The following is an 18662-nucleotide window of genomic DNA, read 5'->3' as shown; positions in this document are numbered from 1 at the left end:
AGCTAGATTTGACTAGACCTGCAATCAATTCTTGTCAAAAATCCTCAACTTCCAGGTAAAAATCCACATCTTCCAACTTGCAAATATGCCACCGAGAAGAAGCGCTTCTGAGATGAGTGGAAATTCTGGAAAGAACAGAGATAGTGCTTCCAAAAAGGTAGATTATTCAAGTCTCAAAACCCCTATCTCGATACGATGCCGGGTTCTATGTCAACACGAAGAGTAACTGATGAGCCCTTTTATCCAGATCAAAGCTTTAATCAAGGAAAATAATAGCTCAACCGACCACAACGAGCGAGAAATCTATTCGTTTCTTGATGGTTCTCCAAGAGAACAAAGAGGATATTCGAATGTGTGAAGAACGCATCCAAAATCTAAGACAAGAAAAAGTTGACTACGAAGAAAGAATTCGAGATGACGAGGAATACAATGCCGATTGTAAGGAAAAGGCGGCAAAGCTCGAGAAGATTCAAAAGTAATTGGATGAATTTGAGTAGGAGTTGAACAATAAATTGAGGACTGAGGTAGAGAAGGCGGGATTGCTTGAGGATTTGGAGGAGGTAGAAGAGAAATTGAGAGTGACTGTGAACCAATTTGGCTTTGAAGCAGATATTTTAATTTGCAGTGTAAGTCATTGCCCTCAAGCTTTTATGCTTATGATTCTGTTGATCATTCATACTCACCCCTAATATTCCCGCGTCATCAGGCTTCAGACATCAGAGTCGAAGACAGCGCGTGCGAGCTGGATACAAAATCGATAACGACCATAAAGAAGGAGAATTAACATGCTAACGGTCGTAGCGGCGTAACTTAATGATATTTTATCTTGCAAATAATCACCACAAATGAAATTTATCAGCGTAAAACATTCTCCCAGTTCCAACGTTGATGCAGTGACGGCAACTTCCTTCCCGTGCTATCATCATCCATTAGTATAGCGGCGTGAAGCTACTCTGATATGTATTTCAAGTACGCGAAAAGCCTTCAAAAAAGCGTTTCTAACGGTGTGGGCTGCCTATGGTTCTCACTCTTCGGCCAGCGTCAATTAGTCTGAGCGCCTGACTTCATCATCAAGAGTCTCTTAATCAGGGGATGATGCTGTTACAACCACCTTTTTGTTTTATTTCTCAAGACCCTCATGCATATTTTGATGGTGATTGTGATTTTTTTGAATGAGCGAATGGAGTCTGGTGGTGAATGGCTTGGGAGTATATCTTCACTTCATACATACCGCCCTCGCTAAAACGACCTTTTGCCAAATGTGGGTCAATGGGTGGGAACAGCAATGGGAAATCATTCACTGCGTTGTATGTTATGCATACTAGGACCTTAATTAATAGATGAATATTCATTCAGATAAGAAGAATTTGAATAAGGAATAATCACCTCCAACATACCACTCACATCTCCAACATAGGAATATTAACCACTCATGACTTCCTTGTTTCCTAACCTATTTTCTTCCTATCCTCCTCAAATTCTTCCTCAGCCTTCATATCATGCGCCTTCAACATGAAAAGCTTTTCTGATCTCCGATTCTAGAAGAATTTAGAAGTTGTGCACCTCGAATTACAATGTGCGACTCGAACTTACAAGCAGCAACCATGAAGCCCAATTCCAACAAAATGGTAAGCTCAACTCAACTATGCAACCCAACCTTTGCGCCAAATTCATCTTTCCTTCATTATTTGTAACAAAGAGCTGCATTTAACTAACATACCACCGTGCAGTCCGGCTCCCAACTTCTCAAGCCCGTCAGGCAACAGTCCACACAATCCAAAGACACACTTACGAAAACTCGAAATGCCATTCGCGAGCACCAAAAGCAAATCGAAGACTTCCAGTTAAATATACAGAAACATGTACAATACATTGCAGCACTACGCCAAGAGGAGCAGGCCTTGCTGAAGGAACAAACACTCTTCGAGGTTGAAAAGATTCAGCGCGAGCTTTGTGATGTCGATAAGGAAAATAAGCAATGCAAAGTCGAGGAGAAAAAACATGAGGATATGGTGGCGAAGCAGATGCTGGTACACGACGTTTTGTATGAAGGGGAGTTTTGAAAGTACCTGTACGGCCTCGGACCGTAAGTATCTTATTATTTCCCTTTTCTAGTGCATGCACAAAACTTGGCATATATTTCCAAACCTATCACCAACTTCTGTATTCTTTCCCTAGACGTCGAGAGCTGAGAATAAACGTCAATTTTTCGGCCGGATGCGAGAAATGCTATGGATAGATATGGGGATCGGAATGATAGTTAGGCGGTAGGAAGGGATGCCATTCGACTGTAGAACATTCAAGGTCGTCGGTTTTGTAATAAATCTAGCTAGGCATTTTCAGTTTCACTGCAGGCAATGGCGATGAAATTCCTCATCGAAAAATAATAGAGGACTGGGTAAGGGTCATGTAGAAAATAGACACTGTCGTTGACTGTGATTTCTACGATCTTGAATGGATGAAGTGACGTTGAGCCGTCACCGTTTAAGGTTGTTCATGAAGCGCCTATGAATCTAGACATAGCATCCAAAGTTTCTTCAATACGTATTCTATTAAAGTTTTCTAATCCGATCCAGGATTCCTTTTTGGATATAGTCGTTGTCAAAAAGATTCCGAGATGGTTATTAAGCATGCACAGGAAAGAGCATGTTGCACGTGATATAAGCATGACTTCCTAAACAAGCTACCCATTAGATGCAAAAGTACTAGCGTCGACGTCAAATGCTTCTCGACCGTTTTTGAAACTGTCTTCGTTACTTGTTCTGAAATGATATCTTTTCACACGGATATAAGGGATCAAATGAAAAGATTTGACCTATCAAGAGGGTTTCTACCAGCATGGCCATACAACCTTGTCATTTATGACGAACCTTTAACGCGACGACATATCCCATTTCAATTGGGACTAACAAATCCTAATCTTTGCAAGAATTCTGTACCTGAGTAAGCGAAAGAAAGGAGAAAATGCAGATCTTTCGGACAGAGTTACCGTTTTGGAATGCTCAACTCACTCCAATTGACCAATCGGGGGTATCGCTACGGCTCTTATATTGGCCTGCATTGGAAATACCGGAGCAAGACCTTTGCCACACGCCGACCAAAAAAATGCAATTTGAGGACCTTTACCATAATTCAACATGATATTGCATGTTTGCCACATGGTTGAGTTTTAATTTCGGATCGTTTCTTGCTTGACAGCAGGCATGGTTTCTATTCTGACAAACCCGATTGTCTATCTGCATACCAAAAATAGCCTTGATATAACAGCATTGGAGCTCCGCCTAGCCAGGTCTTCAATATTTGTTATGGTATGAAATGTTAGGTCAATATAGGAAGCTCGCTCATTATCATACGATTATATTGCAAAATGGATTGAAATTCAGTAGTGAAGTATGATCATTCGTCAATCGTCAACGAGGCTATAGCTGCCTCGATATTCGTCGTTCGGATGCACGTCGTATAACAATATAAAGTTGGCCGATTGACACTTCAATCCCAACGATATATCACGATGATCGCACCAAGAGTGGAGATATGGGGCTAGCCGATCCCTGAAGCTTTAGCTGCTGTAGTATGAAGAATTCTCCACAACGGCTACGTCCCGGTTCCGAGCTGAACGAACTCATGTGCACGGTACACACTATATCATCAAGAAAGAGAATCTCAGAAAACACACATATCTATGTAGGATATGATAACTACAAATATGCTTGAAATACGGTAAAACTGTAGCACCTAATCAATCACACACTTCGGAATACTCAAGTCAAAGTCAAAATACCAAATTTGATTGTTTGATTAACAGTTGAAATTTTGAAAGATGTGTGGTTTAGGTGTGCACTTGATTTTATTTAGCCCGAGCCATCTTAACCAATGAGCTATAAGGCAAGTCGCTGATCTTTGGATGCTGAAGCTACTCTTCCTGCCCCTCTATCCTTGAAAAGCTGAATCCGGTATTCCGAAAAGTGGCTCATACTTGGTGATATTATATGTCAGGAACCGATGGTAGTCTATGGGATTGGTCTTAGGCAATCACTATCCAAGTTTATATTCCTCTTCACATAATCGAGTTATCCAATGATCACCATGTGAACTCCCTGGATGTCATTGCTTTTTCTATTCTTATCAATATCACCCCTAATGATAGGAAAGAGCATGCTCTACGTTATCGTCAGCTCGTACTAAATATCAAGAATATTCATGAACTGACATCATGTACTTGACCTGAGGTGTAGCGGAGCCATGTTGGCCACCAGGAGGGCAACACGAACGAGCTCAGAGAAATCTATAAAGTGTACGAAGTTTCCTCTCTACAATCATTCTCAGTTCATTCTCAGTCTCATCATTACAACAAACTTCAAGAAAATAACTTTTACTTCCACCAAATCAATCATACAAAATCCTTCATCAACATTTATTCCTCAAGAATCAGCATCGTAGTCAGCATGACTGCCCTTTTCGCATCTGCCTTCGCAATGCCTGCCACCCTTGTATCTCGACAAGATGCTATCTGCAGCAGCGGCAATCCTCGATGCTGCGACACTGATGTCCTTGGTGTAGCTGATCTAGACTGCGAGACTCGTATGTATTTACCTCTCATAGCCGAAGCAGACTAATAACCTAATACCAAATAGCACCGGGTACATACACCGACGCAGCATCTTTCAGCAAAGTCTGCGCCGATGTTGGAAAAATCGACATGTGCTGCGATCTTCCTATCGTGAGTTGTCCTGCTTTTTGGTCTAGGTGCGGATACTAATTACTCGAATAGTTGGGTCAAGCTCTTATTTGCTCTTCTCCAAGTGGTTCATAGAGAATTCGCGAGACTTTCTATACTTGCGGTTGTTATGGATCTCCAAAATCTTTGGGTTTGACAGATCAGAAAGATCCTTGACCTCAAGATAAAGTTGCGCCTGGATTCTCATGTATCACAGTTTGGATGATGGAGTTGTGAAGATGGATGTTGATTATTTATTTTTATTTGGCTTCTTGATTTTGTTTCGATATTTTTAGACACAATATACAATTTGTTTGAATCACACGAGAGAAGTCAGTATGTAGTAGGAAGGGGTAACCAGATTAGCAACCAAAAAATAAAATTCGTTATATCTCATATACAGAACGGGCAGCCTAGATTGTTCCAGCTTTTCAACTCAAAATGTGACTTCCATGAAGTGTTGTTTGATCACTATATGTAAATGGAAGTGTGTGCAATAGTGGTAGCGGAGGACAGTCTAAAGTGCAGCCCAATACGCTTCATATGACAAATTCCGACATCATTGTTCATACATCAATTTGAAATGCGAGAATCACGCGGTATCTTAGATTTACAAAGCGACAATTCCCTCTCTCGTTCGCCTACTATCATCTTTCCTCTCAGACGTCATAGCAGGTCGTTTCGTCATTGGTCTACTAGTATTGCTATCCGAGGCGCGAGACATAAAAGCGGCATCTTGTCGTCGATCCCTCTGATCAGGTTCTCTTCTGCTATTCGAAGATCTTGAAGTCTCATTGTAACTCTCTCCACCAGATGAAGGACTTGGTCGAAATGCAAAAGATGCGCTACTGCGTGATTCGGGCTCGCGGGAACTAGATGGTGAGCGTCGTCGCTGCCCTGCTTCTGGATCATTCACGCTTCTCCATCCTCCTGATGCATATCCTTTTGCAGGTGGATTTGTACTGGGTTTCTTTGAGCGGGATAATTTTGGAGCTGGTGGAGGAGTGTCATAAAGGTCTCGGTTATCTCGATTATCGGTTCGTTGTGGCGTTCCACTACTAGATGGTTGTGTCCTGCTACTTGACGCTTGTGGCTTGTTCCTCGACGATGGTGCTTTATCATCCGATGCCCTCTTCTTATCACTCGACGTCTTAGTCACATTTGTGCTCGTCTTAGGAGTAGGTTGCTTGGTAAATTTCAATGGACATTCTATATTTTCATGTCCCGTCGTATCCCAAAAATGTCGCCGTAATTTGTAAATTTCATCTGGTTTATTCGCACATCGCTGCATATGATATTTCATCAGGTCTGTGATTTCACCCGGGTTATGATCCGAGGTGTCACACAGCCATTGGTGGAACTCCCAATCGTCAAGATCCATTAAGTAACTTCCCGGGGGTCCAGCTCTTAGCTTCGTCACCTGGCTTTGTTCCCCTTTCGTTGAGTTTGCTGCCACGCCCGTATACCCCGTCAAAGTATCTGTAAAATCATGGCGTTTCAGGAACACTTCCCCGTCTACCCCTGTATCACTGCGAGATCCTTTTGCCTTGCGATACGAGTAGTATGCTAGGGCAAAATCATCATTTACACCATCCCACACAATTTCCTTCAGCCCATGGGCCCGTTTGGAAACCTTCTGTTATTTCCCCTGATTGAGGGTTGCAGAATTCACCCGCACGTCAATCTTTGCCGTGGCGTTACCAGAGCGTAGAGCGCTGTACTTCTGTGAGAGTATGGTTTGCTTTAGCCCTAAGTTGTCGAAGCGATATCTAAGTACCCTGTTCTAGTCTCCGCAAAATCCCTTTCCAGTTCTTTTTCAGCAATACATTTGAGATAATCGAGATTTTCTTGATTCCACTAGATATCCTTAGTGGTGGGAGGAGCAGGGACAGAACTAGGCACTGGTGTATTCATTTTCTTCATTTTCTTGACGAATCGACTTATGGCATTGATGGTGAGATTCCTAAAATTATATTTCAGAATTCGAATTTTTTAAAATACTCTTTTCTGAAGAAAGACATCTAACTTTTCTTTTTTGAGACAACTGAGAAACGTAGGTGATTGACTACGAGTGTTAAATAGCTGTCTGGTTTACTACTTTCTATTTAAAGCTCTAATAGTCGACGCTTATAAACGGCCAACTAGTTCCTATGCAGGGAAAGCGAATTGTTCTCGTGAGGTTTTAATACTAATCATACATACTAATAAAATTAAATTAATCATTAAAACTACATAGCTAAATAGCTACTACTTTGATGAACTTTATAATATACTTGATTGTATAATTACTTGTAAGCTAAGAACTCTGTACCAAAAATAGTGTTTTTTCAATATAAAATATTCGATGTTATTGATTTTGATAAGAAATATTTCTAAAATCTCATTAGCACCAAACTCAAAGGTAACATGGATCTGCGTAGGATCTCACCTCCCGCATTTAGACTTGCTCTTTCCCCTTCTCCGGAGAGAGGAATCAATTCAAACTTGCTTTCTTCCTGCCCTATGATTTGCAGCATTGATTGCGCGCGCGCCAAGGCGTAACAGATGTCATCCGAGTCTGCACTCGCATCTCTCAGTTCGGGATGTCCATGACATCCCGAAAAACCAACCGCCTCTGCATTCCAGTGATTTTCTGATGAGACGAGGACTGTACAGCTGTTGGGGGCTAAGTCGCGGATTTCGGGACTGATGTTGTCGGAAGAGAGTCATCGCCTAGCGCGAAGGTCTCAGCCATATATTAACCTGCGGTGTAATTATCACGCTTGTTATTACCAACTCGGTGTTTCTAAATAGTTCCTAGGGAGTGATTTAGAAGATTCTTCCGGATATACTGGTACAGGAGATTAAGTAAGCGATTATAAATAAAAGAGATTTTGTATTATTACAGCAAGGGTGTCTGTACTAATACTGGGTTTCGTGTTGAAGAGGGAGAAGTTGTTTTCGAGTGCTGCTATGGGAGGTGCACAGGTGAGGGTTTTAAACTCAAAATATTTTGAATAAGATTGAATAAGAACCTATTGGACAGCTCGAATGGTATGTTGGGCGGGGATTTCTATTAAAGGATTGATATACTCTTATGAATATTAGACAAAAACAGCGGGTGGGATAATTAATACTGTGGGTGAGTGAGGCGTTGGGGATATATCGCATGGTAATTATAGACGACAGTTCGCTAGGGTATTGATATATATACCAGGTTAATATAACCTTATATCTTTCGAAACTCACTCTCTTCTTACTCAAAAAACACGATTACAATACTCGAGTGTATTCGCATGCATATGGTGATTTCATACATTAGTAATCTCACCTGAGCCCACTCACGATATGTTGAAGTACATACGCAATGTTCAAAAATCTCCATTGGACCTCCCCAGCTTATTCACAAGCGACCAGACAATCAATAATGAAGATTACCAAGAGTGGGTGGAATACGCTTATTTACTACAAGTACCTAGGTATTTTTACAATCCCGAAAATTCGGTCCTCGCCTCGCCAATTTTACTGACCGCCACACCAAACCAAAACAGCAACCAACTCCCTTTCAAGAATCTCCGAACAATTTATAATACCGGTAATCTTACAATCACACATTTCATTTCTTCACAATACATACCACATGACCACCATACTAACTCCTCGCAACCCCAATCCAAGATCCAAGCCCCTAGTATCCATCCCAAATCCCTAACCCTCACCTCGACCTGCATCGGCGCGCCCTCGCTTCCCCGGACAAACATCCCCACCCATTTCATCCACCCTTCCCATTGGCCCGCTAAACCCCAAATGAGGGGTGCAGAATGCACGTAGATTAAATACAGATTAAATAACCCCACATCTACATCTAGAATTTCGGAGAACGTGGAGATGGGATAAATAACCCGTTCGTATCTTGAAAACAGTAACATGTATGGTGGAAATTCTGTTTGCCGAGTTTTCGGATCGCGGGGACGGGGGAACAGGGGGAGGATGTTTTTCTTGGACTTTACGGAGTAGTTTATTTTGTTGCATAGTGTCGGCGCTGAGCCGTGGGGTGGGGTGTTGATGGGGTGGGTATACGATTGGTAGGTACTTGGTTTGTGTGTGTTGAGTTATGGGGTTTGTGGGATGGAGAGATGGAGAGATGGGTTTAATCCGGATGGGATGGGGATGATTTTGTATAAATTGAGCTGTGGTCTGTCGATTTTTATTTTAGAAGTATCCGAGTTTTTTAATTGTGTGTACATAATACGTACGATAGAAATCATGAAATTCTGGGGTCTTCTAATCACAGTCTTGCCATTAACATTGGCAAGACCAGAGAACCATTCAAGGTACGAACACTAATCTCAATCCCTCTTCCATCAAAACTCACAAAAACCCCAGAGATTCCTCCTACTTCTTCAAAGGACATGATTTATCCTCTCTCCCCATGCTCGAACAAAGCGGTTCCATCTTCAAAGACACTCTCAAACACAACGCCACGCGACCCGCCGAAGCCATTCTCGGCGACGGCGGCATGAACAGCGTACGACTACGTCAATGGGTTGATCCCGTCGAAGGCGTCTACGGCTTAGCATACAATCTGCAACTTGCCCAACGCATGCAAAAACAAGGCTACAAAATCTATCTCGATTTCCACTTTTCCGATTCCTGGGCTGATCCCAGTAAACAACCTCCTCCAGCTGCCTGGCCTACAGAGTTGAAACCTCTTGCGAAAACCCTGAGGGCATATGTAAAAGATACCTTGGTATCGTTCAAAAAGGCGGGTATCAAACTCGATATCGTCGCGCTGGGTAATGAAATCCGTCATGGCATGCTATGGCCCTTCGGTTACGTAGACGTGGATATCCAACCCCCAAGCGCTCTGCACAAGAATTTCTCCTCCTTTGCCACGCTGTGGAAATCTGCACGTGCAGGCGTCGACGACGCACTTGCGGTCGGGGTACACAAACCACAGATTATGATCCATATTGATGATGGATGGAATGTTACGCTCCAACAACGCTGGTTCGATGCCTTAACCGCTAATGATGTACCGCTCTCCGCATGGGATGTTTTTGGATTTTCTTTTTACCCTTTTTACGGTACCGCTGCTACATTGGCAAATTTGCGCACGACTTTGCATTGGGTTGCGGAAACATATCGCAAGCCGGTTCATGTGGCCGAGACGGATTACCCGGCAATTTGCGATGGACAATATAATCCGATTCCTCAGAGCAGCGAGCCGGAGATTCCGTATACGGTTGCGGGACAGCTGGAGTGGACGGAGGATGTGATTAGTGTGGTGAGGAATGTACCGCATGGATTGGGAAGAGGTGTGCATTATTGGGAACCGGCGTGGCTGAATAATACGAGTTTGGGAAGTGATTGTAATGATGCGATTTTATTCACGCCGGATTATAGTGCGTGGCCTACGACGGTGGGATATAGTAGAAAGTCGGTGGCGTTGTTTAAATAGAGGGGTTGGTTGTTGGGAATGGACTTTTAGGTTAAGTGTAATGGTAGTTCATGAGTAATGATGGGATTGATGATATCAATAGTAAGAAATGTTTTCGATATTGATAATTTATATCATGTAATCATAGAATCAAGATCTCCCGAACGAATTCTGCCGGCCTTCGAGACAAGACTGATCATGAGCTTAACAATATTGTAACTACCCTATACCTTTCCCTTAACCTTATCTCTCACATCAAAAACACCCCTTCTCAATTCCTTACACGTCTCTACTCCAAAACCACCCATCACCCAACCTAAGCCCTGAATCCAACCCTCAACCCATTTTTTCATCCACACCCCCTCAATCCCTTCAAATGTACACTAGCTTCTATTCTATCGCCTTCTCCACATCTTTATCCGACCATTTCGTCTCCGGCAACGTCTCAGAAAATTCAAGCAGTTTAATCGCTAGATACTTTTCCAATATCTCTTCCAACTGCGTAGTACCAGATACAATTTTTCTCGTCGTATCTTTCAATTTCCGAAGCCAGGACTGTGTAAGAGATTGTTGCAAGAGTGACTTTGGGATTCAAAGAATTCAAGGTATTCAAAATGACGTGGAGTATAGTATTCCACGTCGTAGGAGTTTGATTCAGCGGATGGAATATACTAGCACCCAATTCGGAAGCTTGAGATCTGTGTTGAGTAAGAGATCAACTAGTTAAGATGAAAGGAGATCAACCGGTATCCAATCTAATTTCATCTCATCACTACCAAGGTTCTCTGGTAAAAATCCTGTATTGTAAGAAGTAATCACTAGACTCGGCATCCCTCAGATCTATTCCACACACCAGATGTGTTAAGCAGGACCTGCAAATTTGACCTACACGAGCAACCTTGATGTCGATAGATAATTCCCTAGCAGCGTGGTCGAGAATACATTCGGAGATGAATTTACTCTTTGCGTAGCCCATTGGGAGGGGTGCCGATGTATCGTCGATAATCATCTCGGGTATGGATGTTGATTCGAGACCTAATATAGAACTGATGGATGATAAGAACAGAAGAGAGACATGATGTGGAATTGTGGAGACGAAAGATAGAAGATTGATAATCCCGTCAAGTTGTGGCTTATGTGTTTCAAGAGAGAGGTTGAAGTTTACTGGCCAAGCACTGTGGATGATATCTGCTGCAGAACTTTGAATTCGTTTGCATGTTTCGTTATCGACTTCCAAACCGGATTTAGAGAGATCTATCTTGAGGTACGTAACTTTAGAGGTTGAGAAATCTGTGGATTCGTTGTTGTTCTTATACTTTTCTTGACGGCGGGAACGGGCAGAGGACGTTCGATCTGAACAATAAATATGTGATACGGATTTATCTTGCATCAATGTCCCTTAGGATGTATGATCCAAGAGAACCAGTTGAGCCCGTCAAAATGACTACGTGTTCATTGACTGTGGATAACTTTTTCCCAAACTCATGCTTACTAGAGATTTCTGTCAACAAGGTTGAATGTATCGTTGGAGAGTTTCCTCAATCTCACGATGGCGATTCGACGCATTCAATATATTTATGTTCGGCTCATCCTTAGACGTAGTAACAATCGAATATAGTAACTGAGCAATAGAAGGATTGGCGTACAAGATAGAGATTGCGAGATCGGGCTTGTTTAGAGCCTTTTTTAGATGTCGAATGAGTTGCAAACGCCTGCAGAAAATCCACTCCTGAACGAACGAATCATCTTCATCTGTATTTTGACCTCATCCCATTTGGTGACCTTAAGAACAGCTAGATGTAAGAGTTTATACACTGCCTCAACATCTTGAATATCGACGTGTTCCTCGTTTTAATCATTCTCACCTGCACTGTATGCAGACATCTTATCAGCATCGCCATATAACTTCTCTATCTCAGAAGCATATTCTCGTGATGTGGGACTTCGTTGTATAGTTCCTCTCGCCGACATAAGAAATAGGACGCCCTGGTTCCGTGAAAAGAAATGAGATTTTGCAATTCTGGCGTGTGTGGACATGTCAAATTAGCATTTTCTATAGCAGGGCCAAATGCTTTCAATAACTCTGCCCTTTCTATCGCTGTCATGACTTTTGATCGACAAGGTTCAATCAAGAGAGCGGCTTGAAATCTCAATGCGCCAATAACCATTGCTTGACGAAATCTCTGGGTGTCAATTGAGTCGATGTTCCATGGGAATAAGGATTTTTTTTTCCTTCCAGTAAGGAAGACTATAATGTCATCTCCTCGACCACGTGAAAGCCAAAGATCTGGTTGCGTAGGAGGTAGCGAGTAGAGATCTGTTGATCTCCACTGCTGAAGTTTTTAGGAAGGTTTTTGAAGATACGTTGTAATTTTTCTGGTTCACGGTTTCTATTCCAGACAGCTTCATAAAGATCATCAGCCTGATGCTAGAAGGATATATTTGCGCAGGGATCAAATGATGGTGACCCTAAAAGTTTCATCGTGTAATTGACTGGACTTCAAGGAAGGGATAACAATGCTCTCTGGGCTCCCACGTGGCCGAGGAGTTTCAATTTTGGAAGAGATAAACGTCTCCAGCGGCTGGCGGAATGGCACCTGCAAGATAAATGATACGTTTTAGGATTTTCCTGCCAACGAAATCTAGACCCCTCCGTATTTAGCAAGATCAACAACGTAGGGTGGGACGAGAACCGCGATATCAGCATTGTTATGCTTAGACCGTCAATCAAAAGACTAGCTGAATGGAGACCAGCTATTGGATATATGGAAACACTCCGACCACGGAAACCGTTGATTCCAACCGAAGAAAACACCGGCGGCCTATCTTAATTAGTATCAATTCATGGCTACAGAGTTCCAGCATAACTTACATGGAAATTTGGAAATGTATTAAAAGATACGGACTCTGAATCTAACAATCAAAAGTCATCTCTTTCTTACCCAGCCATAAAAGTCCATTTGATTAACATAGCCTGCGGAGCTTCAATCCGTTGTGTGGCCGTAGCAATACAATCATGAGTCTACACGATGGGCTTTGGTAGTTCTGTGGGTTCCAGAAGTATGTTCAAACCACGAAGGGCTCATCTTGAGCCGCTTCAAGAGATTTCTTTGAATGGAGAATGTTCGTGAGGGTTTTCGGTTAAGTCTCAGATATTAGGTAGTTCGAGTATTTAAAGAGCCATTGAAGAAAGGGCAGCTATCATGGGTTGTAGTTGAGTTATCGGGGGCTTGTTGTGACCAGAGTTTTACATTTAGTAAAAGTAGGTAGATTTTCTGGCGCACGAATACTGTTTTCTGGGCGATATAAGAAGGGCCTAGATAAGTAGCAGATGTCAATTGCTTATTCAAATCAGGGTCTTGAAGTAATCAGATTACACCACCTTGCATCCAGGCTTGACAGCTCCCAATAAGAAGCAATGGCGACAATATCATTAGGACCAATTTAAGCCAAGGCAGGAAAGTTCTTCCCCCGGTCCAGTTTTTCTTGAAGCTACCTTGCTATAACCATTAGCGGTATTTGCTAGAGATCTGTACGTGAACTTTTGATAGCCAGATTCTTAATTGACGGGGGTTCACAGGGTATTCAGTCGAAGATGGCTTCAGGTTCTGTTGCAGAAATTGCATCGACGAGATTGGGTGTAAGTTCTTTCGTATTGAAGGTAGCAAGTTCTGCTCCTTCGAAAGATTTTGCCATGAGGGTTGTCCAAGTTAAGATTAAGCTTATGGACAGGGTTGAAAATAAAGAAGAAGACACAGTAGATAGTTTGTGGGTAAACAAAATACAATTTACCTATGGGTTCGAGGACACATTAAATAAGAACTAAGTCAACTACCCCACTTTCCGACCACCCCCTCTTTTCGACCACCTCAAAAACCACACCGCTTTGAGTAATTTATAAAATTTATACTTTGAATAGCTCACAATGCTTTATCAATTGATTTGAAATTTTGATATTATTATGTGATATGAAGAATAGATATACCAGAAGATATCGCAGAGGCTCTTAGAGCGATTACAAATGGAGCAAGCATACGAAGAGCTAGCTTGGATTATGGTGTTCCACGTACCACACTTCACGATCGAATATATGGTGGAGTTTCGCATCAAAACGGCGCCCAAATACTTCAAAAGTTATCTCCAATTCAGGAGAATCGCCTAGCAGAATGGGATATTAGTACAGGAAGCTCTTGGTACTAGCCCTACACAATCGTCAAATCAGAGAGATGGCAGAGCACCTCCTTATTGTACGAGGGGAGGATCCCTCACTTGGAAAGAAATGGATACATAGCTTTTTTCGAAGGCATCCTAATATTGGAACCTAAGAGAGCAACATCAAATCGATTCTGCACGAGTTTCAGGTGCTACATCTGATATTATTAAGAAGTGGTTCCGGAACTCGCATCCCTGAAATCAAGGCTATTAGCCGGCCAACAGATGGAATATGGATGAAGCAGGTATAATGGAGGGTCAGGGTCTTAATGGACTAGTAGTAGGAAGCACTGATCGAAGATTTATTCAAAAAAAAGCAAACTGGATCTCGAATTTGACCCTTTTATAGAATGCATTTCAGCCAATGGAAAAAGCATTACTCCCCTTGTAATATATAAGGGAAAATCAGTTCAACAACAATGGTTTCCAACAGATTTGACTCTATTCAAGGGTTGGAACTTTACCGCTACAGAAAATGGATGGACTACAGATGCTACAGCTTTAGAATGGCTGAAAAAGATCTATATCCCTCAAACTACCCCTATTCAGCCGGAAAATTCAAGACTCCTCATTTTGGACGGACACGGAAGCCATGAAACTACAGCATTTATGTTAGAATGCTTTAATAACAACATATCTCTTACTTCTCCCACCACATACGTCACACGTACTACAACCACTCGATTTATCTGTGTTCTCACCCCTAAAAAGTGCATATCGAATCGAACTTAATAAATTAAGTCTATTATCCGATTCCTCACCAATTGGAAAGCGCAATTCCTTTCTTGCTATCAGAAGGCTGAATAGAAGGTTTTAACTATTCAAAATATCAGTCTGGGTGGCAAGCTAGTGGTCTTTGGCCCAAAAATATGGCAAACCTCTTATGAGTCGACTTTTGCTTGAAAAATAGCAATAGAGAGGTTTTATCACTTAATCCTGAATCTGATGATGATCCTATTCTTCAATGAATATATATCATCGTTTATTCAATGGAAAACCCCTCAAAAAGGAGCCGATATCAGAAAATATAGAGATATAATGATTCAAGAGAAGGAGATCGATTTGCCAACACGAAGATTACTATTTCGCAAGATTATAAAAGGATTCGATGCTAAGGATTATGAACTCTTAGAGGCAGAGAATAAGATTAGAAAGCTAGAATATCAATTAGATGAAGCATTACCTAGAAAAAGGCGAAAGGTTGTGGTATCTCCAAATTCGAAGTTCGCAGGGATTAGAGCTATAAGGCGTACACAAATTGAAGCTGGAGATCGTGAAGATGAGGTAGATGATAGCTCTAGTGCTATAGAAAGTGATTCTACAGGCGATTTCATTGAAGTTCAATAGTTATTGAGTTATTAAAGTTTTAAGTGTAGATAATATGAATTTTTTAGGTGGTCGGAAACAGGGGGTGGTCGGAAAGTGGGGTAGTTGACTTACTTAGAGGCTCCGGCGAACCCTCCACGGCCACTTGGCGCATAACATTGTGGAATACGCTCAAATGAGGTGAGCGTAACGGCTGGCTCGAGTGGATCACCAAACACCTTGTTGAATAAACTGGAGGGAAAATTGTTTTGTCCCAAGCAATTGGCAAACTTTCTGCGGTATTTTGTGGCATAAAGCGAACAAATTCGCGTATTATTTTTACGAACTGTCATCTGTCTCGGAGGTTAAATTCGGAGTAAGACAAGATTTGCTTACTACAATTTCTACAAAGCTCAGAGAGGGCATCTGCCGCGCCAAGTGGATGCCGCAGACTAACATAGCTAGTTACCAACTGCGACCCCTTTCTTCATAAGTCCCAAAATTGCTTCTATTTTCCCGCATTCATGTTAATTGTATCCTTATGTCATGTAAGATAGAAGCACAAAGTGTGCTGATGAGAGACTATGGACGAGTAATATGACAATACTCCGTTATGGAAACCTTTTCACAGTTTGTGTATTAACGTGTTTGATCAGTACATACATTATATCAATTATGCACCACTTCAAAATACATCAAAATTAGTCTTTATTAATATTTTTATTTAAATTATTAATCATTATTTTTTTTAAAAAAAGTTTCCCTATAAATAATAAAAATAAAATATTTATAAAATTTAATCTTTTTATAGATATCTCAATTGTAATTTAAGAATATTATACTTTACATTACAAAAATCAATTTCTTTGAATAATCTTATTATTATTATAAGATTTTACTATTTAATTCATTTTCATATTATTTATATAAATAATATAATATATATAAAGAAAAATTAAATTATACTAATAAATAAAAAAAGTGTATGATTATATACAGCCGTTTTTTGTATATAAAATAATAATATATATACTGATATGGTATACGTACTAATAAACCACGTTAACCAAGCTTCATTATCTTGTTTTCTCATGTAGTGGGGCATTTGAATCGAGCTTCCAGTGGTCAAAATTGCCTAAGCGACCCCCCCGATGCCAATCCCCAAATTGCTTCAATATTCAAAGATCGGAACTACCGGGTACTGTCCACAAAAGGGACTCGAAGAAAGACTCTTTGATCGGATGTACCTGGATCTTGAGATCGAGAATATTGGAGTTGCTGTTTGGCTCTGGCTACCGATTAAGTCAAGTTCATAAATTAGATTTGGTGGACACTGAGTTGAGGGATCCATTGTTCGGAGCGGAAAATGCTGAGAATGTAGAGTAGTTGGGAAGCTGGATGAAGCAGTCTTCAGTACTTAGGAGGATAGATAATAGGTCGGTAATTGTAAAGAATAAACAAGCGCATTACTATCTTATGTCCATCTCTAGGTTCCCCAGAGCAAAGAGGAAATACTTGGAAGATGTAACTTTTGATAAAGATCTTCCGTTGAAAAATTGAGATTATCTCCTTGTTCTCTCTAAATTTTGATCTTATTCCATTCATTGCGAGTCACTTCAATCATAGTTCGTGTGCAAAGTCCAGGCTTCAAGAATAAAATATATGCGTCGTGTACCCAAAGATTCGATAAGTGAAGCAACGGATTTCAGAATTCATTACCTACCCGGGTGGGCTTCGTTACATTGTAGCTTTGTACTTGAAAGTGGTATTCCTGACTGTGGTTTAGCAATTATATAATAAAAGAAGAAATAGGATAGGCTTTGATATGGCTCTGCATATTCTTTACTTAAAATGCGATAAAAGGCAGATTATGAATGTGCAAGTGAAAATGATTGAATCCCAGTGATTGCCTATGTGTTCTTATACAATTATTTTGGTATTCACCTAGAGAGCTACCTGTAGAAGCTACCCAGTTTCGTTAACCATTGGACAAATCAATTTCATCTGATGTCCTTTGAATCAATCACCCCCTCCCCCTCCTACTTGTAGTAAATAATAATGTTAGAAACCACAAACTCCACAAATAACTCTGTCTAATTACTTTCCTGAATCATTCACGAATAATGTATTTGTATTTGATAACATTAGTGTTCGAGTTAGGTTTCCTATAACAAATGTGAATAATGAATCCTTGGACATACGTCGTCGACCTGCCGACCAGCTGTATGTCGTTTCAGAACAAATGGCCGTACCTTTATTTATCTATATAAACAGATTATTTGAAAACCTTGAGAACTTCTTTATTTCATAGAAAACTCTTACATCAAGGATCTGAGAAATTTTAATCCTTGGAAAGACCTTCAAGGACAAGATACTCATACAAAACAACCAAGTTCACACCCTCTGTGCATATTTTGATACTTGCAACACACCATCGTTCAAGGCATCTATTTTGCAGAAGTTGTCTTAGTTCAGGACATCAAATTTTAAGCATATTCTACTATCAAAGACTTGAGAATCTACCCTGAGTTCACTACTCTCAACTGCTCCATGGTAATCTACCTGAAGATTAGCCAGCAGTTTCACTCATCCCTAGTTTCTACTTGCAAAAATCAAACAATCAATTATATTCACTAACCGTAACAAAGAATTAATCTAGGTCAAATGTCTCAGAAGAGGAACCAAGAACTTCCACCCACCAAAGCACCTCTTCCACCATTTGGACAGCCAGGTCACCAAGGAAAATCCGCCCTCCTCCGCGAAAACTTCCTCTGCAAACCTCGCAGATGCGATCGTTCCTACCGGTCTCTTCGGTGATCATAAGAGACACCGCCGAGAATAGTGCCTATAGGGGCAGGGGACCTTCAAGAAGGCTGATGTAGAGGCCCACGATGAGGAGGATGAACTGGGTAAACTTGACAGACAAGACAGTCAAATCTGGTCCTCTTGCAAATCACACCTCGTGATACGAAGTCTGAAGAGCATCGCCGCAGTCCCAGCATGAAGTAA

At 41.2% G+C, this 18662-nt stretch overlaps 5 protein-coding genes across 5 annotated transcripts; 3 read left to right on the top strand and 2 right to left on the bottom strand.

Annotated features, from left to right (window-relative positions):
* Positions 1–4445: 4445 nt before the first annotated feature.
* EAF01_001554 (uncharacterized protein) lies at positions 4446–4813 on the top strand (the record flags this gene model as incomplete). Its single annotated transcript, XM_038909804.1, has 3 exons — positions 4446–4581; positions 4635–4720; positions 4772–4813. The coding sequence occupies 3 exons, from the start codon at positions 4446–4448 to the stop codon at positions 4811–4813; spliced, it is 264 nt and encodes an 87-aa protein (XP_038774616.1).
* Positions 4814–5327: 514 nt separating this feature from the next.
* Positions 5328–6098, bottom strand: EAF01_001553 (uncharacterized protein; the record flags this gene model as incomplete). Its single annotated transcript, XM_038909803.1, has 1 exon — positions 5328–6098. One exon carries the CDS (start codon positions 6096–6098, stop codon positions 5328–5330), a length of 771 nt encoding a protein of 256 aa, XP_038774615.1.
* Positions 6099–8962: 2864 nt separating this feature from the next.
* EAF01_001552 (uncharacterized protein) lies at positions 8963–10157 on the top strand (the record flags this gene model as incomplete). The annotated part of the gene is made up of 2 exons (XM_038909802.1): positions 8963–9030; positions 9083–10157. 2 exons carry the CDS (start codon positions 8963–8965, stop codon positions 10155–10157), a joined length of 1143 nt encoding a protein of 380 aa, XP_038774614.1.
* A 369-nt stretch (positions 10158–10526) lies between these two features.
* Positions 10527–12107, bottom strand: EAF01_001551 (uncharacterized protein; the record flags this gene model as incomplete). The annotated part of the gene is made up of 3 exons (XM_038909801.1): positions 10527–10691; positions 11026–11489; positions 12002–12107. The coding sequence occupies 3 exons, from the start codon at positions 12105–12107 to the stop codon at positions 10527–10529; spliced, it is 735 nt and encodes a 244-aa protein (XP_038774613.1).
* Positions 12108–13731: 1624 nt separating this feature from the next.
* Positions 13732–15695, top strand: EAF01_001550 (uncharacterized protein; the record flags this gene model as incomplete). The annotated part of the gene is made up of 4 exons (XM_038909800.1): positions 13732–13904; positions 14111–14313; positions 14698–14959; positions 15380–15695. 4 exons carry the CDS (start codon positions 13732–13734, stop codon positions 15693–15695), a joined length of 954 nt encoding a protein of 317 aa, XP_038774612.1.
* Positions 15696–18662: the final 2967 nt, after the last annotated feature.

Source organism: Botrytis porri (genome assembly GCF_014898465.1).
Source record: "Botrytis porri strain MUCL 3234 chromosome Unknown BPOR_002, whole genome shotgun sequence".
In the NCBI taxonomy this organism is placed as follows: Eukaryota; Fungi; Ascomycota; class Leotiomycetes; order Helotiales; family Sclerotiniaceae; genus Botrytis; species Botrytis porri.
This window is presented reverse-complemented; position numbering and strand designations above follow the sequence as displayed.